This window comes from Carassius auratus, chromosome 47 (genome assembly GCF_003368295.1).
Source record: "Carassius auratus strain Wakin chromosome 47, ASM336829v1, whole genome shotgun sequence".
NCBI classification, from domain to species: domain Eukaryota; kingdom Metazoa; phylum Chordata; class Actinopteri; order Cypriniformes; family Cyprinidae; genus Carassius; species Carassius auratus.
The window spans coordinates 2,390,978-2,410,233 of record NC_039289.1 but is presented as its reverse complement, the minus strand read 5'-3'; the positions used below and the strand labels follow the sequence as shown (position 1 = coordinate 2,410,233).

The 19,256-nt window shown below is 36.2% G+C and overlaps 1 protein-coding gene across 2 annotated transcripts in view; it reads right to left on the bottom strand.

The window, feature by feature from the left end:
- The window catches only part of mgat5 (alpha-1,6-mannosylglycoprotein 6-beta-N-acetylglucosaminyltransferase), a 55,427-nt gene extending 40,942 nt beyond the window's left edge, over nucleotides 1-14,485 (bottom strand). Inside the window, exons 1-3 of one of the 2 annotated variants that reach the window (XM_026235689.1) lie at nucleotides 14,249-14,485; nucleotides 13,960-14,017; nucleotides 4,300-4,721 (exon numbers count right to left, since the gene is read on the bottom strand). In XM_026235689.1, coding sequence (XP_026091474.1) covers nucleotides 4,300-4,540 — 241 coding nt within the window. In that variant the 5' untranslated portion in view covers nucleotides 4,541-4,721; nucleotides 13,960-14,017; nucleotides 14,249-14,485. The remainder of the gene's footprint in view (nucleotides 1-4,299; nucleotides 4,722-13,959; nucleotides 14,018-14,248) is intronic. The other variant, XM_026235688.1, reaches the window with a different exon arrangement.
- Between the last annotated feature and the right edge of the window lie 4,771 nt (nucleotides 14,486-19,256).

Sequence of the window (19,256 nt, the reverse complement as noted above, 5' to 3'; positions counted from 1 at the left end):
TTGTCTGCCTAAGCCCCACCTCCACCATGCAAAATAATACAGTATAACCCAATTTTAAGTTCATCATGGTGAAGCTGTACTTTCTGGTGGTTATTTTGAAGAATGATAAATGCATGATGTCATATTAATGTCTTTCATAAAATTTCAAACTTTTTGGCATTATCTCCTGTGTAGACATTTAATTATGGTAAGCTTAATTTCCTTAATCATAACAATTGCAGCATTCTTTTTAAACTTGTAATCAAGCTATAATGTATTTGATATTTATTTAGCATGCATGACCCTAAAACTAAATTATTTCATTCTTGCATGCAAAAAGACTGTATGGTGACTGTGGGGCTATGTAAAATATTTTTTGCAACTCACTAGGTTTATATTGTCATTTTTTTCCCCAGATAATGTCGATAATCGTCTGCTGGAATCCACATCGCAATACTTCTGAGACATCGTCGATATATGATAATATCGCTCAGCCCTAGTGAGGCGCGATCTAGACAGAAGACAACATACTGCCCAAGATTAGATTAGAGCGAGATACAGATCCACATTATAAACAAAAACACGCTTATGGTTTACAGGAAAAGCAGAAGCAGATCAGAATACGATAGTTGGATACGAAGGAAAGTACAGATGCAAAATATTACAGGAAGAGCGGGTACATTTTTGTTCCTTTGTTTCAAGAGAAAGCAGATTCCATTACAGATGGCACACTGATTGAATTTAACAGGTCAAACAGGAACAGATCAGGTTGAGACCGCAATGAAAACTGAGACTGCAAGTCTAGTGCGAATGCAGCCAAACCAATATCAATTTTATAACTAAGACAAAAGCAAATTAATTACATATGAACTTAAATATGCGGAAACCAGATTTTACTTTACTCACCCATTTTATCCACCAAGTGACATTGCAATTACTAATCCTAAAAGATTACGGTGTCTAAATACATTAAATAAGACTAAAAATTTATTTTAGAAGTGAAGCAAATTTAGATATTCATTTTGAGCTTTACTAAAGATAGTTTAACAGTGTTATTAAATAACTATTATTTTAAAGACTAGCTTAATATAATCAAACGTATTTTAAGGGAATATAATATGTAAAATAAAATACAAATGCAATACATTTTTTATCTCTTTTATTTATTGTTTGCATTTAGATATTTTGTTTCACGATTACGTTTATACTTACAAACGCAAACAAAATCACGATCACTTAAAAAAAAATTACTTTAATGATATGGCTAAATTTGTAAACTTTACAACAGAAATAACAATTAAAATGCATTTTAAAAGCAACATTTAATTTAGAAAACTGAAAAAAAAATCGGTCTTATGAAATGACTGTTTTACAGACCAACTTTACATAAAACAAGCCTACAATAATAGAAATATCTCCTCATTTTGACATTTTTTAGTTACTGTATTATTTGCATTTATATATTTCTGTTTAACGTATAGGCCAACTTTGATTTATTTTATTAACATTTTATTTTATACATGTTTTGCAAAAACAAATGTTGAGAACAAACAATACTTGTTGGACCACAAGACTGTTTAACAGAGTCATTAAATTATTAAATTAAAATTACATTTATGCATTTAGCAGACGCTTATCCAAAGCGACTTCCAGTGCATTCAGGCTAATTTTTACCCATCATGTGTTCCCGGGGAATCGAACCCACAACCTTGCGTTTGATAATGCAATGCTCTACTAACTGAACTACAGGAACACTTATTACTTTTAAGGCTAACTCAAACTCTTATATGATAATAATAATAATAATAATAATAATAATAATAATAATAATAATAAAGGAATCTTGAGATCATACATTAATCTTCGCACCCTCTCCAACACCACCCAAAGCTCCCTTCCTTGAGGAAACAAAGTACTTCCTCGTAGCGGTTGAGTTTCCTCTAAAAGCATCCTTTAATTAGCATTAATATTTCACTGGGCTCAATTCTCCTACCACAGGGGTAGGCAAGTTTGGTCCTAGAGAGTCTCGGTCCTGAACTCTGCAGGACTGCGGCTCTCTAGGACAGAATTTGCCTACCCCTGTACTACAAGAAACCCAAAAGGCACAAGGGCTTAATTGCACCATACGCCTCTGGAATCTTCTTGAACTTGATAAACACATCAACAAATTGCAATTTTACCCATAAAAGCAGCAGTTTAATGGTGGAAACGATGGGCATATTGTTTGCAAGAAGCTGTATGTTGTGTGTCTTTGCTTCTGGATCGATAGTCATCCGTGATCATAATGAGACCTCTTGCCGAACGGAGAAGCTCTATTAGAGGCATGAATAAGTTATCGACGGCTGTGTGCTGAGAGAAAAGCTAAAAGAGACAGTGTCGTGGGTTTCTTCTGTTTAAGAGCGATGATGATGATGAGGTCTCTTCAAACATTGCATGTTATGATTTGCAGCTGACCACAAATGCGATTTCTGCATGGCACTGCTTCTCAGCTGCAGCCTCAGGCTTTCAAGAGAGCTAAATATAAGTTCAAACATGCAGTGGAAGATAACCGTGCCAGGAAAGACAAAGCCAGAGGAGGTGAGATACAAGATTTAGTGCTGCAGCAGATCAGCGGTCATGTCGATTAATGCAGCTGATAGGAAAAACCGACTTCAAACTGACTGCTGGATGCAAATTGCACAACTGCAGTGTTCCATCTCCAGTTTTTTGGGTTACTGCGGCTTTTCTTCACAGTACGGCTCTCTATTCCTCACACCATCTTTAAAAGAATTCAAAGGTTGCAGGTTGTTTATGGAGCTGCATTCGAGGAGAAAACATTCGGGACTTCTACTGCAAGTGAACTAGAAAATTTGTTCCATTTTGGTTGCGACCTTATGATGTACGCAGAGCGACATACAATGTCAAGTACAAAACCATGTAATCAAAATTGACACTGAAGCATCAAGAACTGATGATTTTTCATCATTCAGCAATGTTGCAATTGCAGCAATCAAAACAGATCAACATTATATGCAAATGATGTCAACTATGAAATTACGTGGTTGAAATTCACATTGAAACATCATTGGAAGCCCTTCACTGGACTTGCTCGAGAAGAATGTCTTCAAAGAAGTGTTTTTTTGGATGCAAGGGAAAGATGCCCTTTTTTAGCTTCCCAAACCCAATGTTACATGAACAGTCGATAGTGTGTTTATGTGTTTTGTTGGCAATCGGCACATAACGATTTGTTTGTCATTTGGCGAACATTGTGATGCTGAGATTGCAGGAATCAACGTAGCTTTAACATTGTTTGCCAATTTGTTTTATTTGATCTTAAACATTTCAATTTAAGGGGGAATAAAATAAACAAATGTCATAAAACCAGACAAATGATGAGGTGTAAACTCGGAAAGTTTGTAGTCGAAATTTACATTTAAACACCAAGAAACAATTTATTAGACATTTTGCGAATATTGAAATATTGCGGCATTATGATTGCAGGAATTGAATATGCGCTGATATGCCGTCGATACATAAGTTTTTTTTACAGAACATATAATGCAGATAAAATGCTTGAAATGGTGTAATTACTTCGTTTTTTCAGAAGGACATGCTCCATTGTTTGCAACTGGGGACCTGGATGAAACGCTTTAAAACTTAAGTCTATGGAAAACCATTGAAACTTTGAACGGCCATATCTTCGTAATCAGTTTGAGGAACCCTTTTGAACGCAATTCGAGTGTATGGCCCTCTTTCGAATGAGATCACTTTCACTTCAGTAAGACGGTTTCTTGTTCAGGCAGCAGCATTCATTGTCTTATTTGACCATAAGTGCCCTGCGAAGTGGACTTCACATGAAATTCAAAGGGCATTAAATTGCACGAGATGTGACTTTATATTGTATTTTTTTACAGAGGTATATTATGTCACATTTCTCCAGTAAGTTTCGTCTGTGTGTGAAGACAAACGAGCGCAAATCCGTGAAAGTTAAATTTATACTTTCTACATAAAGTACCAGTCAAATGTTTGGACACACGAATGGGAAAACGTTCAAACTTTTGACTGGGACTGTATTATAATATCCACAAAGAATATGGGCTTTATATATATATATATATATAAAAAGAATGCATGATTTTCAGCTGTTTTGTAAATATTGTGATGTTAGGATTGCAGGCATCAATGCAGATTCAACATTATGAAAGACAAATCAAGAATTCAGGAGCAATAAATCCCATCAAACTGAACATATGTTGAACCCTGAATTAATCCAGCCATAAACCTACCATCCTAACCATAACTCACACCCCAAACAGAACATTTTGGTACACAAGGACTCACCGTATGCAGTCATGGTGCCTACGTAGGGTCCATCCATCACACTCTGGTTCTCCTCCGCAAGGGCTTTGATATATCGCTTACTGAGGTCCAATATTTGCGTACGTAGTTGAGCGCTGCTTTCGTGCGTCGCTCTCTGCTGGATGGTGAAATGAAGCAGCATCATCCCCCAAATGAAGCCGAAACTCACCAAGAAGAATCCCAGCTTTTGGGAGGACAACTTCCACAGGTACACAGAGCCCATGGCGAGGAAGTTCGTTTGTGTGATTGTGTGACGTGTGTGCGATTCAGGATGGGTTGAGCGTCATGATGTTTGGGGGTGTGGTCTCTACTCGTTCTTTTCCTCACTGTAGTCCATTCCTTTAGCGCACGCTATCAGTCACACCAGAGACACACCCACCAGATGCGCCATCACAATGAAGACACTGGAAAGAACAGGAAGAGTCAAAATTAAAAAAAAAAATTAAAAAAGTCTTATACAATTAATTGACAAAAAAGACATTAAGACAATATTTTTAGGCGATATTTTTGCAGTAACGTTTTTTAATTGGCAGAGAGTAAAGAAATTTGGTCCTGTAAGCAACTATCCAGAAATTGCAAGATGACCCTAACAACCACCCACTTGACCCTAGCAAAATATAAGCCAGAAACCTAGTAACCAACAAGTAACCACCCAAAATACCCAAGAAATCCTGGTTGGCAACCATGCAAATGGCCCAGAAGCCCTAGAAACCACTCACGTGCTCTAACATCTGCACAGAAGACCCTGAAAATTACCCCAAAAAAATGTCCTAGTTAAGATTCAAAAGACCCTAGAAATGGCGCAGTAAGATGACTCTTTCACAAAGCACATCGGACCCGACATATTTTCGGAACATTGCCAGGTCGCCTTCTGTGTGAAAGCAAACACGTCCTGGGATTGATTCTGGCATTGACCCCCGTGTCGGGGACCTAGTAACATTGCCGGGTTCAACCCGGGACGAGTGCTGTGTGAACAGAAGTTAGATCTAATGCCGTGTTGAATTGATGACGCGTGTTATCGTGCGACTCTTTTACCGGTTGTTTTGAAGGAAGATCAACGTTCGCAAGAAAAAAATATGTGCAAACTTTAATGAAGCAGAGATCAGTTAGTTCCTCACTTTCCGCGCTGACGCCGAGATCGTTTGCTTGCTTCGGTGAAAGTATAACGTGCCTAAAGTTTTCTCAACTCGTACATTACACGTCACGCCCTGATGTCATGTGTCGTTACGGGACCTTTACGGGTTGTGTGTGAAAGCACGCAGATATCCCGGGTAATCACTGGCAGTGTGAGAGTGAAAAATCTAGCGACCAGGGAAAAATTGACGGAACACTTTACGCGTGTATTTGCCGGAATGACAGTGTGAAAGGGGCTTAGCAAGCAGCAACCACTCAAAAGAGTCTAGAAAACTCAGACAAGGTCCAGAAGTGGCCACTTTCCAAAAATCTAGAAAATGACTCTAAAGAGCAGAGCTATGCTTTGGTTGAGAATATAAAAACTTAGCCTAATACAACACACCTTTTCATTGTTATGTTATCATGGCAAATGAGTTATTTATGTAAAGGACACCAAAAGGCACCCTACAGTGATATTGACCCATAGATGTCACCCATTTACTGAGAGAGACACTAGATGAAAAGCAAACTTACCATTTAAATGCTGGAATTTTGCATAATTTACAATGCATAATAAATGCAAAACATGAGTATGTCATGAAATATAATAGTAGCCTATATAATAAAAAAAATGAATTTTAATAGGCTTAAATGAAACATATTGTTAAAAATCATACATTATTTGTTATTTGTCACATGTATTAGACCATTTTTGTGCTGTGGGTAATAAAAGCTACCACTGCATAATTTAAACCTGTGGGAAACACTATACTTGTTTGCATTGGGCACAGATTTAAATACAGTCAGCAGAAAGGGATGCTACATAATATGGGCACAAAGGACACACAATAACTGTTGACGTTTCTGATGTGGTTGAACCCTTGATGACCCTATAATCCCAGAATAACCAGTTTGAGAAACTCTTCAATGCCCTTTCTGACCTATTATATATGACCTTTGATATTTACTGTTGTAGGCAGAGGTGTGAAGCAGTTCTTACACAACCCTATTAAACCACTGTGACAAACACCCCTCAGTAACAGTAAAAGGATAACATTTACAGCCTAAATGGGTTTAAAATATGGGATAATAACTAGAACAAATGTTGTATTGTTTATATATTTAACATGTATAAAGTAGATACTCACAGCCAATCCATTTTTTTAACTATTTGCTTTGCATATTCACATTCTGACAAACAATGCTTTCCTCTAACAATCCAAATGCGTGCAAAATTGATATATATAGAAATGAAGTACGAATGTCATTGACATTGTCTGACCAAGTTTGCTCAGGTTCTACAGAAGCAGGATGCTTTGAAACTCCCTCATCCAGGCATTGTTCACGATTCAACACTTTGCCAACACATATTTCCCACTTCAGGCAGATGAATTCAAAAGTCAATTATTCACAAGCGGTCATAAACGTCTAAGGAAATGCAAAAGGAAAAGAGATCGAAGGGATGTTTTTGATCTTAATGCGATAATACACAAAAAACAGACTCTGAAGTTCAATGCTGGTAAGGAATCCTTCTCAGACAACAACTGATTTGCTTTGCCAAACTTAAACACTTAAACTCCCACACTCTCTCTCCCCGTTTTGTACAAAATATTAATTAATCCTAGCTACAATTATTAAACACTTCGATATGAATCACACAAACTGAAAATCGAAAAATCCGCACTTGAAGTACAAACCGGTAAACCAGCAAGCAAAAGATGCCACATAACCACAAAGAAACTAGGTCAAGTGCTAATTTTCCATTAGGTTAACAACACTTGTTACGGAAAACCTGATACTTGTATTTTAACAACCCCCAGGACATGCAAATACGGCATACTCAAATCATTCATCTCACGTTTAATAATAACTATGACCGGTGGCCCAGAAATGTGATGCATTACATCATTTACTGCTGAAAGTTAGATCCTTGTATCTGTATTGTGTCAGTTTTAAGACTGGGTGTAACAGTTAATCTTTGAGCCACTTTTAAAAAAGATTTACTAGTGTGGTTTAACATAATAGAGTAATAAAATACCTTTCAGTCAGTGTAAAGGAACAGTTCACCCAAATATGACAATTTACCCACCCTCAGACCATCCCTGGCGTAGATGAACTCACTTCTTCTGAAAATGGAGAGAAATGTAGCATTCCATCACTTGTTCACCAATGGATCCTCTGTAGTGAATGGGTGCCATCAGAAAGAGAGTCCAGATAGCTGATAAAAACATCAACCCTCACCACTCAAGTCCATCAATTAACGTTTTGTTCAACTGTTTGGTTGAAAGAAACAAATCCATCAAGGCATTTTAACTTGAAACGTCACTTCCTGCCACAATATGAGCCCATAATCCACATAAACTCTTCCTCTGGTGAAAAAAATATTCACCAATATGTTTGTTTAGAGCTGTTTTTGCTTGTAAACGGTACTTGATCTGTGCAAATTTCTCTCCAGATTCAGACTTTATTTTTTTTCACTGGAGAATTAATCAATATTATGGATCGAGGACTCGATCTGAAGTTAAAAATGTCTTATTGATGGGTTGGTTTCTTACAAACATGCAGCTTTTCATTTGCCAAGACCTTAACTGATGGACTGGAGTGATGTGGATTACCTGTGGATTATTGTGATGTTTTTAATCAGCTGTTTGGACTCTCATTATGACGGCACCCATTCACTGCAGAGGATCCATTGGTGAGCAAGTGATGCAATGCTACATTTCTCCAAATCTGATGAAGAAACAAACTCATCTACATCCTGGATGGCCTGTTCCATTATCAACAATTTCTAAATCGTTTCAAGCAGTACTACAAACCAGAGTAAATTGTATAAAGTCTTGCTAAAAGGTAACTTAATTACTAATAGATATGAACAAAACTACTTAATTTGATAAATGACTAGTAGTCCAGGCTTAGGTCTTTTAAAGTATCAGTGACTAAACTCTATTATTATTATTATTTATACCACAAAAAAAGTATAATTACAATCAGATTACCAATTTCTCTAAGCAATGTATTTGTAACTATTATAATGTATCATGCCTAATTACAGACTGTAAATGTTCTTTCTGAGAGCGGAGGATCTCTTGAGAGGAGATGATGATATTGTGAGAACTTTTGACATTTGTACACACTACCTTGAGATACGCAAACATCTAGTGCTATTCTAAACTAAGCAGTGTTATCTTTTATCAAGCGAAAGGCTATGAGGGCTTAAAATCGCATGACTGAATTTGCATTATGATTTTCAAGGAAACGTATCTATGCTGCGCAGTAATGCACACGTGGACGTATCCAAAATTGACACCATCTTTTTTGCCACAAGCTCCTTTGATTAGTCGAATTATATCATAACTATCGGGCTAACTGATTGACACCACATAATGGCAAACAAATAGCAAATTTTAAGTTTATTCTTCTTAAGGCTATCAATTAAATCAATGTGTCTAGCAAGCAAACTGAAGAAAATGTTCTATTTAATGTATTAGGCCTGATCAAATTTGCATATGACAGGTGTTACGATTAAAACTCGGCCTACATCTTGATGAGATTCTTTAATAAAATGATGTACATCTCTTCCAGTCTTCTTAATTTGATCACAATATTAATATCTCAATATTATCTGTTAAAGTAGTTTTGTCAACGATACTTAGAATCCTAGTTTGTACTTAAACATCAAAAGAAACCGTGGATACCACATTATTATTTAACTTTAAATTCTATGATACAATTAATAATAAATAGTTTTTAAAAATTAACTAATTTGTCGACGACTGCTGGGAAGTACACAATGGAGGTACGGTTTCCGAATGCAAATATTAATTTCACCACTTCCAAACACGTTATCTTACATGTTTACTGAATAAACATTGCTATAATACTTATTCCTGATAGCATCGGTGTAAGTAGGCGGCGTATGCACAGTGTGACATCTAATTACACTGTATTTGTACATAAACATCACACTTAGATGCGTATAATGACATTTTACTGCTCTGAATTTGTTGAGACAGGATTGTTATATAACCACAATACACAAGTATTAAAGTACAGTACTTAAATGAACATAACGCTACCAAAAGTCAAAAATTCGACTGTCTTGTTTTTGTAGCTTGCAAATTTATTTGTTTTTATGGCAATGTTTTTTTCCTATCCGTATTACTTCGGGCTTCTCATGCAAATAAATGTTCCTGAAGGGTCAAAAAGCAAGTTGATCCAGTCTCTGATTCAGGAAACGCCGTCAAAGAAATCAACAATATCTCGCAAAGACCTGCAAATGACATGTAAAATGTGCAAAAATCGAATGTCTATCCACTCAAGGAAAATATGACATGCTAAAACATAATAAAAATCATTCATTCTAGAACAGTTGAGAGAAAATGTAACATTTACAGTCTTAATTGGGAAACAAATTATCAATATTGATAATATTATCCTGTACTACACAGATTTCTGTCCAAAAATCAAAGTGTCCCTCCTAGAAAATACACAAATGAAAATCAAATTTCCTTGAACTTGCTTTAAGTTGAAGTTCACTAAATTATGAAAGGGCATTGGTTTCTAATCAGATCATGTCGGATTTTAGAATTTTAGATGTTTGTGTAATACGGCCCCAGGGCATGTACAACGTTCTTGAAAAACGTCGAATTTCAGAACAGGGCCGTTATGCAACCAGGATGTTTTTAAAGGAGCTCCAGCCGGAATACTGCAACTGATATTTGACAGCCAAAAAACACAAGGGTTGATCCCAGTGTGCGAGGCTTTACTCCAGTTCGAAAAGGGCCTTTTCCTTATCCCCACTGAGGCCTGCTGTCAGAGCAATATTCTGAATGTGTGAACGTTAGTGTCCTAAAAATAGGTTCGGAAGTCATTACATAATTAAAATTGTCATCTTCAGGCGTTTTTTAAGATACCGCTTCCATGTTTCAAATGTAACTGCCACAGAAATGCATTCTTCGGCAAGGCAAGTCCTCGGGGAATAGTTCACCCAAAAATGAAAATTGGCGTAAAATGTATTCATCTCCAGGCCATCCAAGATGTAGATGAGCTTGTTTGTCCATTGGAACAGATTTGAAAAAATTTAACATTACTTCATTTCCTCACCATTGGATCCTCTGCAGTGAATGGGTGCCATCAGATTGAGCATCTAAACAGCTAATAAAAAATTACAATAATCTACAAGCAATCCAAAAAAGCTGCATGTTTGTTAGAAACAAAACCACCATTAAGGCGTTTTAACTTTAAACCATCACTTCTGGCCAAAATATGTATTCATAATTCATAATAACGCTTCCCGCAGTGAAAAACTCCATCCCCTATCAAAGTCCACCGACATTTTTGTTTAGATCTCCTTTTTTCCCCCTTCCAAACAGTGCATATTTCTCTCCTGATTCAGACTAGACACCTTTTTCACTGGAGAAATCAGTATTATGAATAGAGGATGTCTCATTCTGATGGCACCCATTCGCAGAAGATCCATTGGTGTGCAAGTGATATAATGCTAAATTTCTCCAAATCTGTGCCGATGAAGAAACAAACTCCTCTAAATACTGGATGGCCAGTGGGTAAATCTCCATTTTTGGCTAAACTATCCTCTTTAACTCTACCAAAGCCATTTTTCTGAAAACAGGTTCTGAAAAAGAAAAAAAATTAAGTGGGGTTTTCCTGTGCAAATGTTTTGCTGTTGCTCAGGTTTACAAGACAACATCAATAAAATGTCAGCTCAACTTAATCTAGACATCAAAATAAAATTCTCATGTCAATGCCCACAGTGAAATCCACCAAAACAAGTTGCCGTTAAAAACCAGGTAAAACTCATGAAATTAATAATTACTTCTTATTGAATGTAATTTGCTCACTTAAAACACATCAAAGCCCAGTTTCACAGACAGGGCTTAGTTTAAGCCAGGATTAGGCCATAGTTTAATTAGGATTTTAAAGTAATTTTATAAACGTGCCATAGGAAAAAACATTACTGATGTGCCTCTTGAGACAAAACAATCAGTGCAAGTTTCTTTCAGTTGAAACAGCTCAGACTTACATTTTAGTCAGGGACTAGGCTTAAGCCTTGTCTGTGAAACCAGGAGTAAACTGGTGAAACAGACTATCTTCTGTTACCTGGGAAAGAGTCACTATTTATATAATTCACACCCACAGCTTCTTTTCACCTAACCAATGCTACCCACACCCATTCCACAAATCAACTCACATAAAGCTTCTTTTATACAAGTTCAAGAGGTTCGAACATAAAGAACGTTTACAGTAAACAAGGTGGAAAAGTAGCCAGTTTAGTCGAAGCGGGGGCAATCGACTTGAAACGAATGGTCAAGGTCAACGGCTATTCATTGATACCACAGATTAGACTCTTGATTTACACTGAACTTATGGTCTATGTCCAGACTATCACACAAGAGACCAGGAACAGGAAGTTATAAAGATGTGTGTGGCAATAAAACGCTTTAAAATACACAGGAAATTTCTGAGCATGTTACAACATGGACGTTGTGCCGGTTATCAGTGTTTCGCCATCCTGTGATGTCAGTTCAGTTTTGACATCAGGGAGTTCTGAGACAAACTGTGACTAGCAATTAAAGCCTCATATACACCGGGATGATTATCACACGTGCTTATCATCAATGTTTTTCTAGACGTCTTTTGTGTTCAGAAATACCCCGATACACATCGAGTCCTATTTTATCGGTAATTCCTCTCCATAACAACTGCCTCTTATCGAGATTTTTGTAGTTGCTGTTGCTTTTGCCATAAAGCACTTTGTGTTCAGACACCAATGAGACCAGCAGCTCTACATTCATCACGCCTCGATGCATCTTCTTGGTTTACTTTACTTTTCTCTTAGTTTTTAGTTATCAAGTGTACTCGCCAAGACCGTTTTTGTGCTTGAGCGCCACCAAGTCTCTTTAGCTGTAACTTCAGCAGCTTCAGGCACGTAAACAAAATCGCAAATCTCATTGGTTGGCCAATTTTTAAACGCGGCACGTCAAACTAAAAAAAACAAGGCCAAGGGGTTTAAAAAAAAATAATCACGCTTTTAAGTCTCACGTTTTGTGTGTCAGTGTGCAAACTAACATTGGCGCCCTTTGTTTAGTCACAAGGCGTTAAACATCGCCGATAATCGCGTGAAATATTCTCGGCCCAGTGTGAACAAGCCTTAAGGCTACGGATCTGAACAAACTCTTAAGCACTGTTCACACCACCTATGACCTTCTAGGCGTTCCCACTAATGGTCGACTAGTTACCCCGTAACACTCCACTACAGCAGATGAATCATGTGCTCTCTGCGAAAATTTGCAGCTTATTTGCATAAATTTGAAGAATTCTGAACTTTTATCGCTTGACACGCCCACCTTCCTTCGCCAATGGTCACTGTTACCCGTGTCGCCGGAAGTCGCCAGCTCTCCATTGAAAATGAATGGGATTATGTCGCTCTATCACGGTGTGAATGGGGCTTTAACCACAGGCATTAAACTGTCGCATATTAAATTTCATGCTACTGTGAATGACATGGTATATAATGAATAGCCATCAACTGAAACTGTCACAGAAAAAAAATTCACTTTGTATCCAAACAATGATAACAAAATATTGACAGTATGCACGAACAATGAAAGTTGAACTGCGACTTTGAAGCGAACAAACGTATACCGACTTGAACCAGATTGCTGTCGGACTTTCTGTGACGGGCCAGAAGACTAAACGCATCAATATTACACTTATAAAACATTGCACACATTATTAAATTATGCAGTGATCTGCGAAACCCATAGACAGTGATATATGATGCAGAAGAGCCAGTTATTCTTCAAAACTGACAATATGACAACTTAAAAACCTCTTTAATGGATTACACTATGAAATGTGATCTAAAGGCTTCATCAACTGGCACTTTTGGAACTCAACCCCCGAAATCTTCTCTTAATCACCTCAGCTCTTTAACCACTACACCACACTACTCCAAAATTAAACCATTTTAAATAACTACACTAATATTGCAAATTCTAATTTAGTTTAATGGTTAAAGGCCTAGACCAGCAATCCAAAGGTTGTAGGTTTGAACCACATAAGGTGGATCCTACCACCATTTAGCCTCAGGTTTCTCTGTAATAAATTTTTAAAGAAGTAACGTTTCTGTGGTTTTACTATGGTAAAGTGATAGTATCACACTAATGTCATGACATTTTAACATACTTGCTTTCCATAGAACTAAATAATTATCATGTGATAATTACAGAGTTAAATGGAAATACAATTACCTTGGTATTTAACTCGTGTAAATACCAATTACCATGGTATTTACACGAGTTAAAAATACAACAGTAACAAGTAAAAAACCATGTGGTAGGTGTTTGTGTACAAAAAAAGTACAACCTGTTTTTATACATTTACTATGGCTTTCTAATGGAATAGCCTGATCTTAAAAGCACTGATATGTAACATGGTTTGGACATAATATCATGTACTAACCTTTTTAAACACATTCGTAGCACCATGGTATTCTTGAAAGTAGCCTACCTTCGAGTACAATCAGTAACGCTACCCGGGTTTACATCAAAGTACGACTGCACCATCACTTTAAGACAGAAGAGCCACATTATGTTGCTGTAAGCCTTATATGTAAACTGATAATTAAATCAAGGATTAAACGCCTAATGCGTTAGTGGTCGATTGATTTTAGTGTATAAATAACCCAAATAGAGACGTATAACACATGTGCGCGTGTTCCGCAGTGGACTGCAACGCACCAAACGCGCCCTGCTTTCATTTCGTATGTTTTTAGTAGGTAAACCAAACAAACACTAACCTGATTAAAGATCGAAGGTGGTGATACGAATGTTAAAGGCTGTTGAAAACCTGGTGGTTGCACTGTGATCTGCGTCGGTGTGGTTCCAGGCACCTGACAACGGTCGGTGTGTTTCGTTTCGCTGTCTGATCACACTTAACACAAAGAGCGTCGAGACGCTCGGGGAGCGTGGCGATTTTACCTACCTGATTGAAAAGCGAAAAACAAGAACACACAACGCTCTTGCAGGGTCCCTAACTTAGTAAATCGTCGTCGTGTGTGTGTGTTTAATTTGTTAAATTAGTTTAGCACTTGATACAAATAACCTGACTAACTGATCTTACCAAATGTTTTGGGCGCCAAAACTAAACGTTTTAACAATGTCTTGTCGTGAACCGTTCCTAATCTTACATTACAATAGTGGCTGATTCGTGAATGAAAGATTAATTTAAGTCGAATCTCTGCAGTGAATCAATCTTTAAAAGTGAATTAATCCGGTTTTCGAGTTCAGCTCACCAGTACGGTTTGAAGTACAACGGTCAACCGCCCACTTGAGTGGAATATGCCTTTTATCAGCGAATATTACGTAAATAGGTCTGTTCCTCACACAAACATATTGTATTACTTTTTGAAAACTTGGCATATAGCTATAAGGACTGCTTTTATGTTAGTTTTGTGGATGTGACAACATCATTCATTGTCATTAAAATACATTCTACTGAATTTGTACTATCATATCAAAATAAAGAGACGGACCTAAAGACGAACAGGTGAGAAACCTTAACATAATGATTTTGAGGTGAACTATCCACTTAATGTAGATTTTGACAGATTTTGGGGTAGATTATAACGTGTTGGTGTATTCTGCCATCTATTGGACTTTAAATGAACCTGCAGTTAAGAAGCTAATTTGGATGGTCGTTGGTTTTTAAATATGACGATTAAAGTCAGTCTTGTGAAACCAATGAAATATAACGACAGCAAAATTTACTTTAAAAGCATAGCACAATGCCGAATGATTTCTGAAGGGATTTGCTAACGTTCAATAGGAGTCCATTTTTGTGCATTTAATAATGCCAGTTTGAACCATAATTCATGCTTTGACAGAAAATTCAAGCTGAAGTGCCCATATGAGAAAAATTCAGCTGAACAGAAGTGCCTTTGAAAAAAAAAAAATCTGTTTAAAAAGAACATTTATACCATTGAAAGTATGTAATGATCCAAGAATTGAGTCTTTTGTTCACAAACACATAGTGGGTCTCATTCTTTTTTCTCATACAGAGTGAGAAAATCAGCTTTGAATTAATAAAATAAATAAATGAAAAAGGATGCTCTTTTGTAGTTCATGTGTAATGGAGATTTCTTGTAAGGATCCATTTAATTTTAGATGTTTTTCCTAAAATTTCATTGGGGAACAAAATTAGATTAAACCAGTTATTAGTAGTTCTCTACAGAACTCTAGAAATAATAATAATAAAAAAAGAACATTGATACGTAAGTACTTAATGGTCCAACAATTCAATCTTTTCTTCTCACATACATATGGATGTCCAATCTTCTTTGATGAATGTCATAAGACAAGAGATAACAGACTAGAAATACAAGACATTAGCTAAAAAAAAAATCACCGAAGGAAACGAAACACCCATTCTTTCTCTCTATCTATCCATCAATCTATCTTTCTTTTCATCCCTCGCTTGCTTTCAGCATGAACGAATACTCTTATATATTTATCTCCCTCCTACTCTCAACAGGTAACCGCCTCGACAAGTTCTGCGAAAGCGTAATTACACATTTCACAGGAAATTACAGCCACAATCGCAGACATCCCATAATTCTGTGCGCAGTGTGCTCAAAGGGCGTCTCAGAACAGATCCTTAACATGTATCCATTACTTGAACAAGTTTGCACAAAGCTGTATGTCTTCTTATTTCATGCAGGCCTATAATCAGATATGCAAAACATGGAAACGTCCTTTAAACTCTGAACATCTCCTCCTGTATATTTATATTCGTTTATGGGTTTGCATGCGATTTTTCAATTTTGAGATTCGAATATTCTTTTTTTTTTTTCGTACACCAGGCAATCCCCCACGAAATGGTTGAAATTGCCTACCACAACATCACATCAATGCAATACAATGTTTGAGAAGCAACTGAGATATGAAATATACTTCATGCATGTTTTTTGTTCCACGCAAGAGTGTGAAAATGAAACTGCTCAGGAGATATAATGGAGATCTCATTCTACTTCATTTTGAGATGTTTCTTCTGAAAATCCTTTTTAGAGAAACAACGATGGACCAAATCGTTTTTTTTTTTCATGAGTTCATATGAGATCTCTTACCGTTGACTGCAGACATTGGTACGTTGACAAGTCTAAGCACAGTTTAAGATCTATCTGAAACTCTACAGGTGTTTTATTTTGAAGAAACATCTAAGATGCATGAGACTGTTCTTGTGCTCTTGCAGTTGAAGAGCAACACTTAAGATATTAAATAGATGTCATTTGTGATTTTTCATTCCTGTGCGGTTGCAAATACAACCCTGAATATTTAATAAGTAACCCCCAAAAAAGTAATAAAGCAAGCCCAGCGTCAAGTTTGAAATCTTTAGGAACACTTTTGCTGGTTCCCATAACAACACTCTTGAGAAGATCACTGAAGGGGAAAAATATATTCAGGTGCTGTGTCATGCAAACATTTCAGAAACGATTGATAAAAAAATAGGTCATTCACTTGACATATTCCATTGTTGACACTTCGCCATTTTCAAATGAATGTTATTTCACTCCACACATTTCTGGTTTAATATGAAAGGATTCTTCCACATCCTCTGTGCTCACGCTTGGTTTAGTGGAAGCAAAAGGTTGTTGAGTGCAGGGATGTGTTCCCACACACAAGCAGGCACACATCAACAAAACATACATGGTTTCCTTTTACAGATACAAATTGCCTTATTAAAGCAGTTCTGTTTCTCTCTATCTCTCTTTGGCTCATAAGTGCCAGTATACTAACAAGGAATTTTGCAACATTTTTTGCAGTGTGTGACCTACACAATGATTTGGCTTTAAAATATTTAGCATTGCATACTTCACACTATTTGACAGACTATATAATAATACAACAATACTACTTTAGTAAAACGATCAAAAATACTGTTTTAATGAAAATATAAATAAATAAAAACTTTCATAAAATATTAATGCTAAATATTTTACAGACTATAAAAAATACTATATAACAATACTATAGATAAACTATAAAAAATAAAATTAAGAAATAAAAATACTGTTTTAATGAAAATATAAATAAATACACATTTTAATTAAAATATTAAAAACTCAGTCGGGAAGAATTTTTTTTTAATAATAAAAAATATATTATTTGAATGGAAACATAAAAATGACAATTTTTATTTTATTATTTTTATAAAAATAATAAATATTAATAATAAAAAAAGAATAATATTTGTAATAAAAGTATTTAAAAGTTGAAATATGTATATATAGATTTATCAATTTAATACCTTTTAAAATTTACATATTTTTGTAAAAATACAAATCTAAAAATACCATATATATATATATATATATATATATATATATATATATATATATATATATATATATATATAAAATACAATTTACTTTTACAAAAATATACTTTTACAATATATTTAAAATATATATTTTCATTAAAACAAAATGCATTGTTTAGTGCATATTTCAGATGTGGCCCTTTATTCCTCAGTGTCTGGCACGTTCCAGCAGAAATCTGTCCCTTACATGCAGCTGTCCAGCACTAATCTGAGAACACGATTCAAATAAAACAAAGGCAACATGGTGCTCTGCCCAGAATGCAGAGGAAGGTGCAAAATCCCAGCACAAGAGTCCAACAGAAAAGAGGATTTAAACAGAGACAGCGATGGAGACAGAGAGAGGGGAACTTTTTGAAGTTGTCATATTTTGAAAGTGGTCTGATAAGGCTCTTCACACTCCAGCTGCCTTCGGGGCAGAGTTCTCCTTCTTACAAGACGGATTTGAAGGGGAAAGAAATTCTGATGATGAATATGAAACCACATGAAGGACAAGATGAAAGAGGAGGACATAACAGAACGAGGGGATTGAATTGAATGGAATAGAAATAATTCTGGTGAGGGTAGTTTTGTCCAGAACAGATAACCTCAGTGTTGTAAGGCGAAGAGAAGAGAAAGATGTCTGTTTGAGACAGATAGGCCAATCAAGGTGGTTCGAGTTAAATTATTGTCTAAATCAGTGAAATTGCTTTCAAATTGCTGTACTATATTCTCTCGTCTCTCAGACGAAGATGGATACAGAAAGAGATGCTGTTCACCTGTTGAACGAAACGGAATGCACTGACAAAGCTGATTTTATGAAAAATATAAAATTAGTCAAGCCTGAGTAGAGAATGTGGTCAGATTGTGCATCTCCCTCCAAAATGAATAGCTATATCTTAATGGACAGATCAAAGTGAAAAAGAAAAGGACGTTACAGAAAGGCTTTCTAAAATGTTAATTGAAACTAATCTCTACAACGCAGCTGTGACTTCAGTAGCGTCGCTGTTTAAATCAGGTCAATCCGGAGCATAACTGCGCTATTTCTACAGCTGTGGCTTTGACTGTCTCCTTCCTTCCACTGCAGGGATCCCCTGCCCACACATTCACCCAAATCAACCGTCTGCTGGCAAATCTACTGAACGCCTCTCCATGTGAGGAACTTTGCGGTTGGTCTTCTGTTTACGCGCCAAAAAGCGCCATTGGGAACCGTTATCTGCGTCTCCAGCGCGCGAGAATGAGAAGATTCGATTATGTGGCGGATTATCACACTTTACGCTCTATTATTACCAGAAAGATAAAAGTTTTCGAATGGCATATAACTTATAACTGAAAAATAATTTTCCGTGTTAATATAATGTTATTGTTAACACTAATTATATAACCCCCCCCACCCCAAAGTAAGCCTAAACTCTTGATTTATTTATTTTAAATGCAAGAAGAAGAAGAAAATA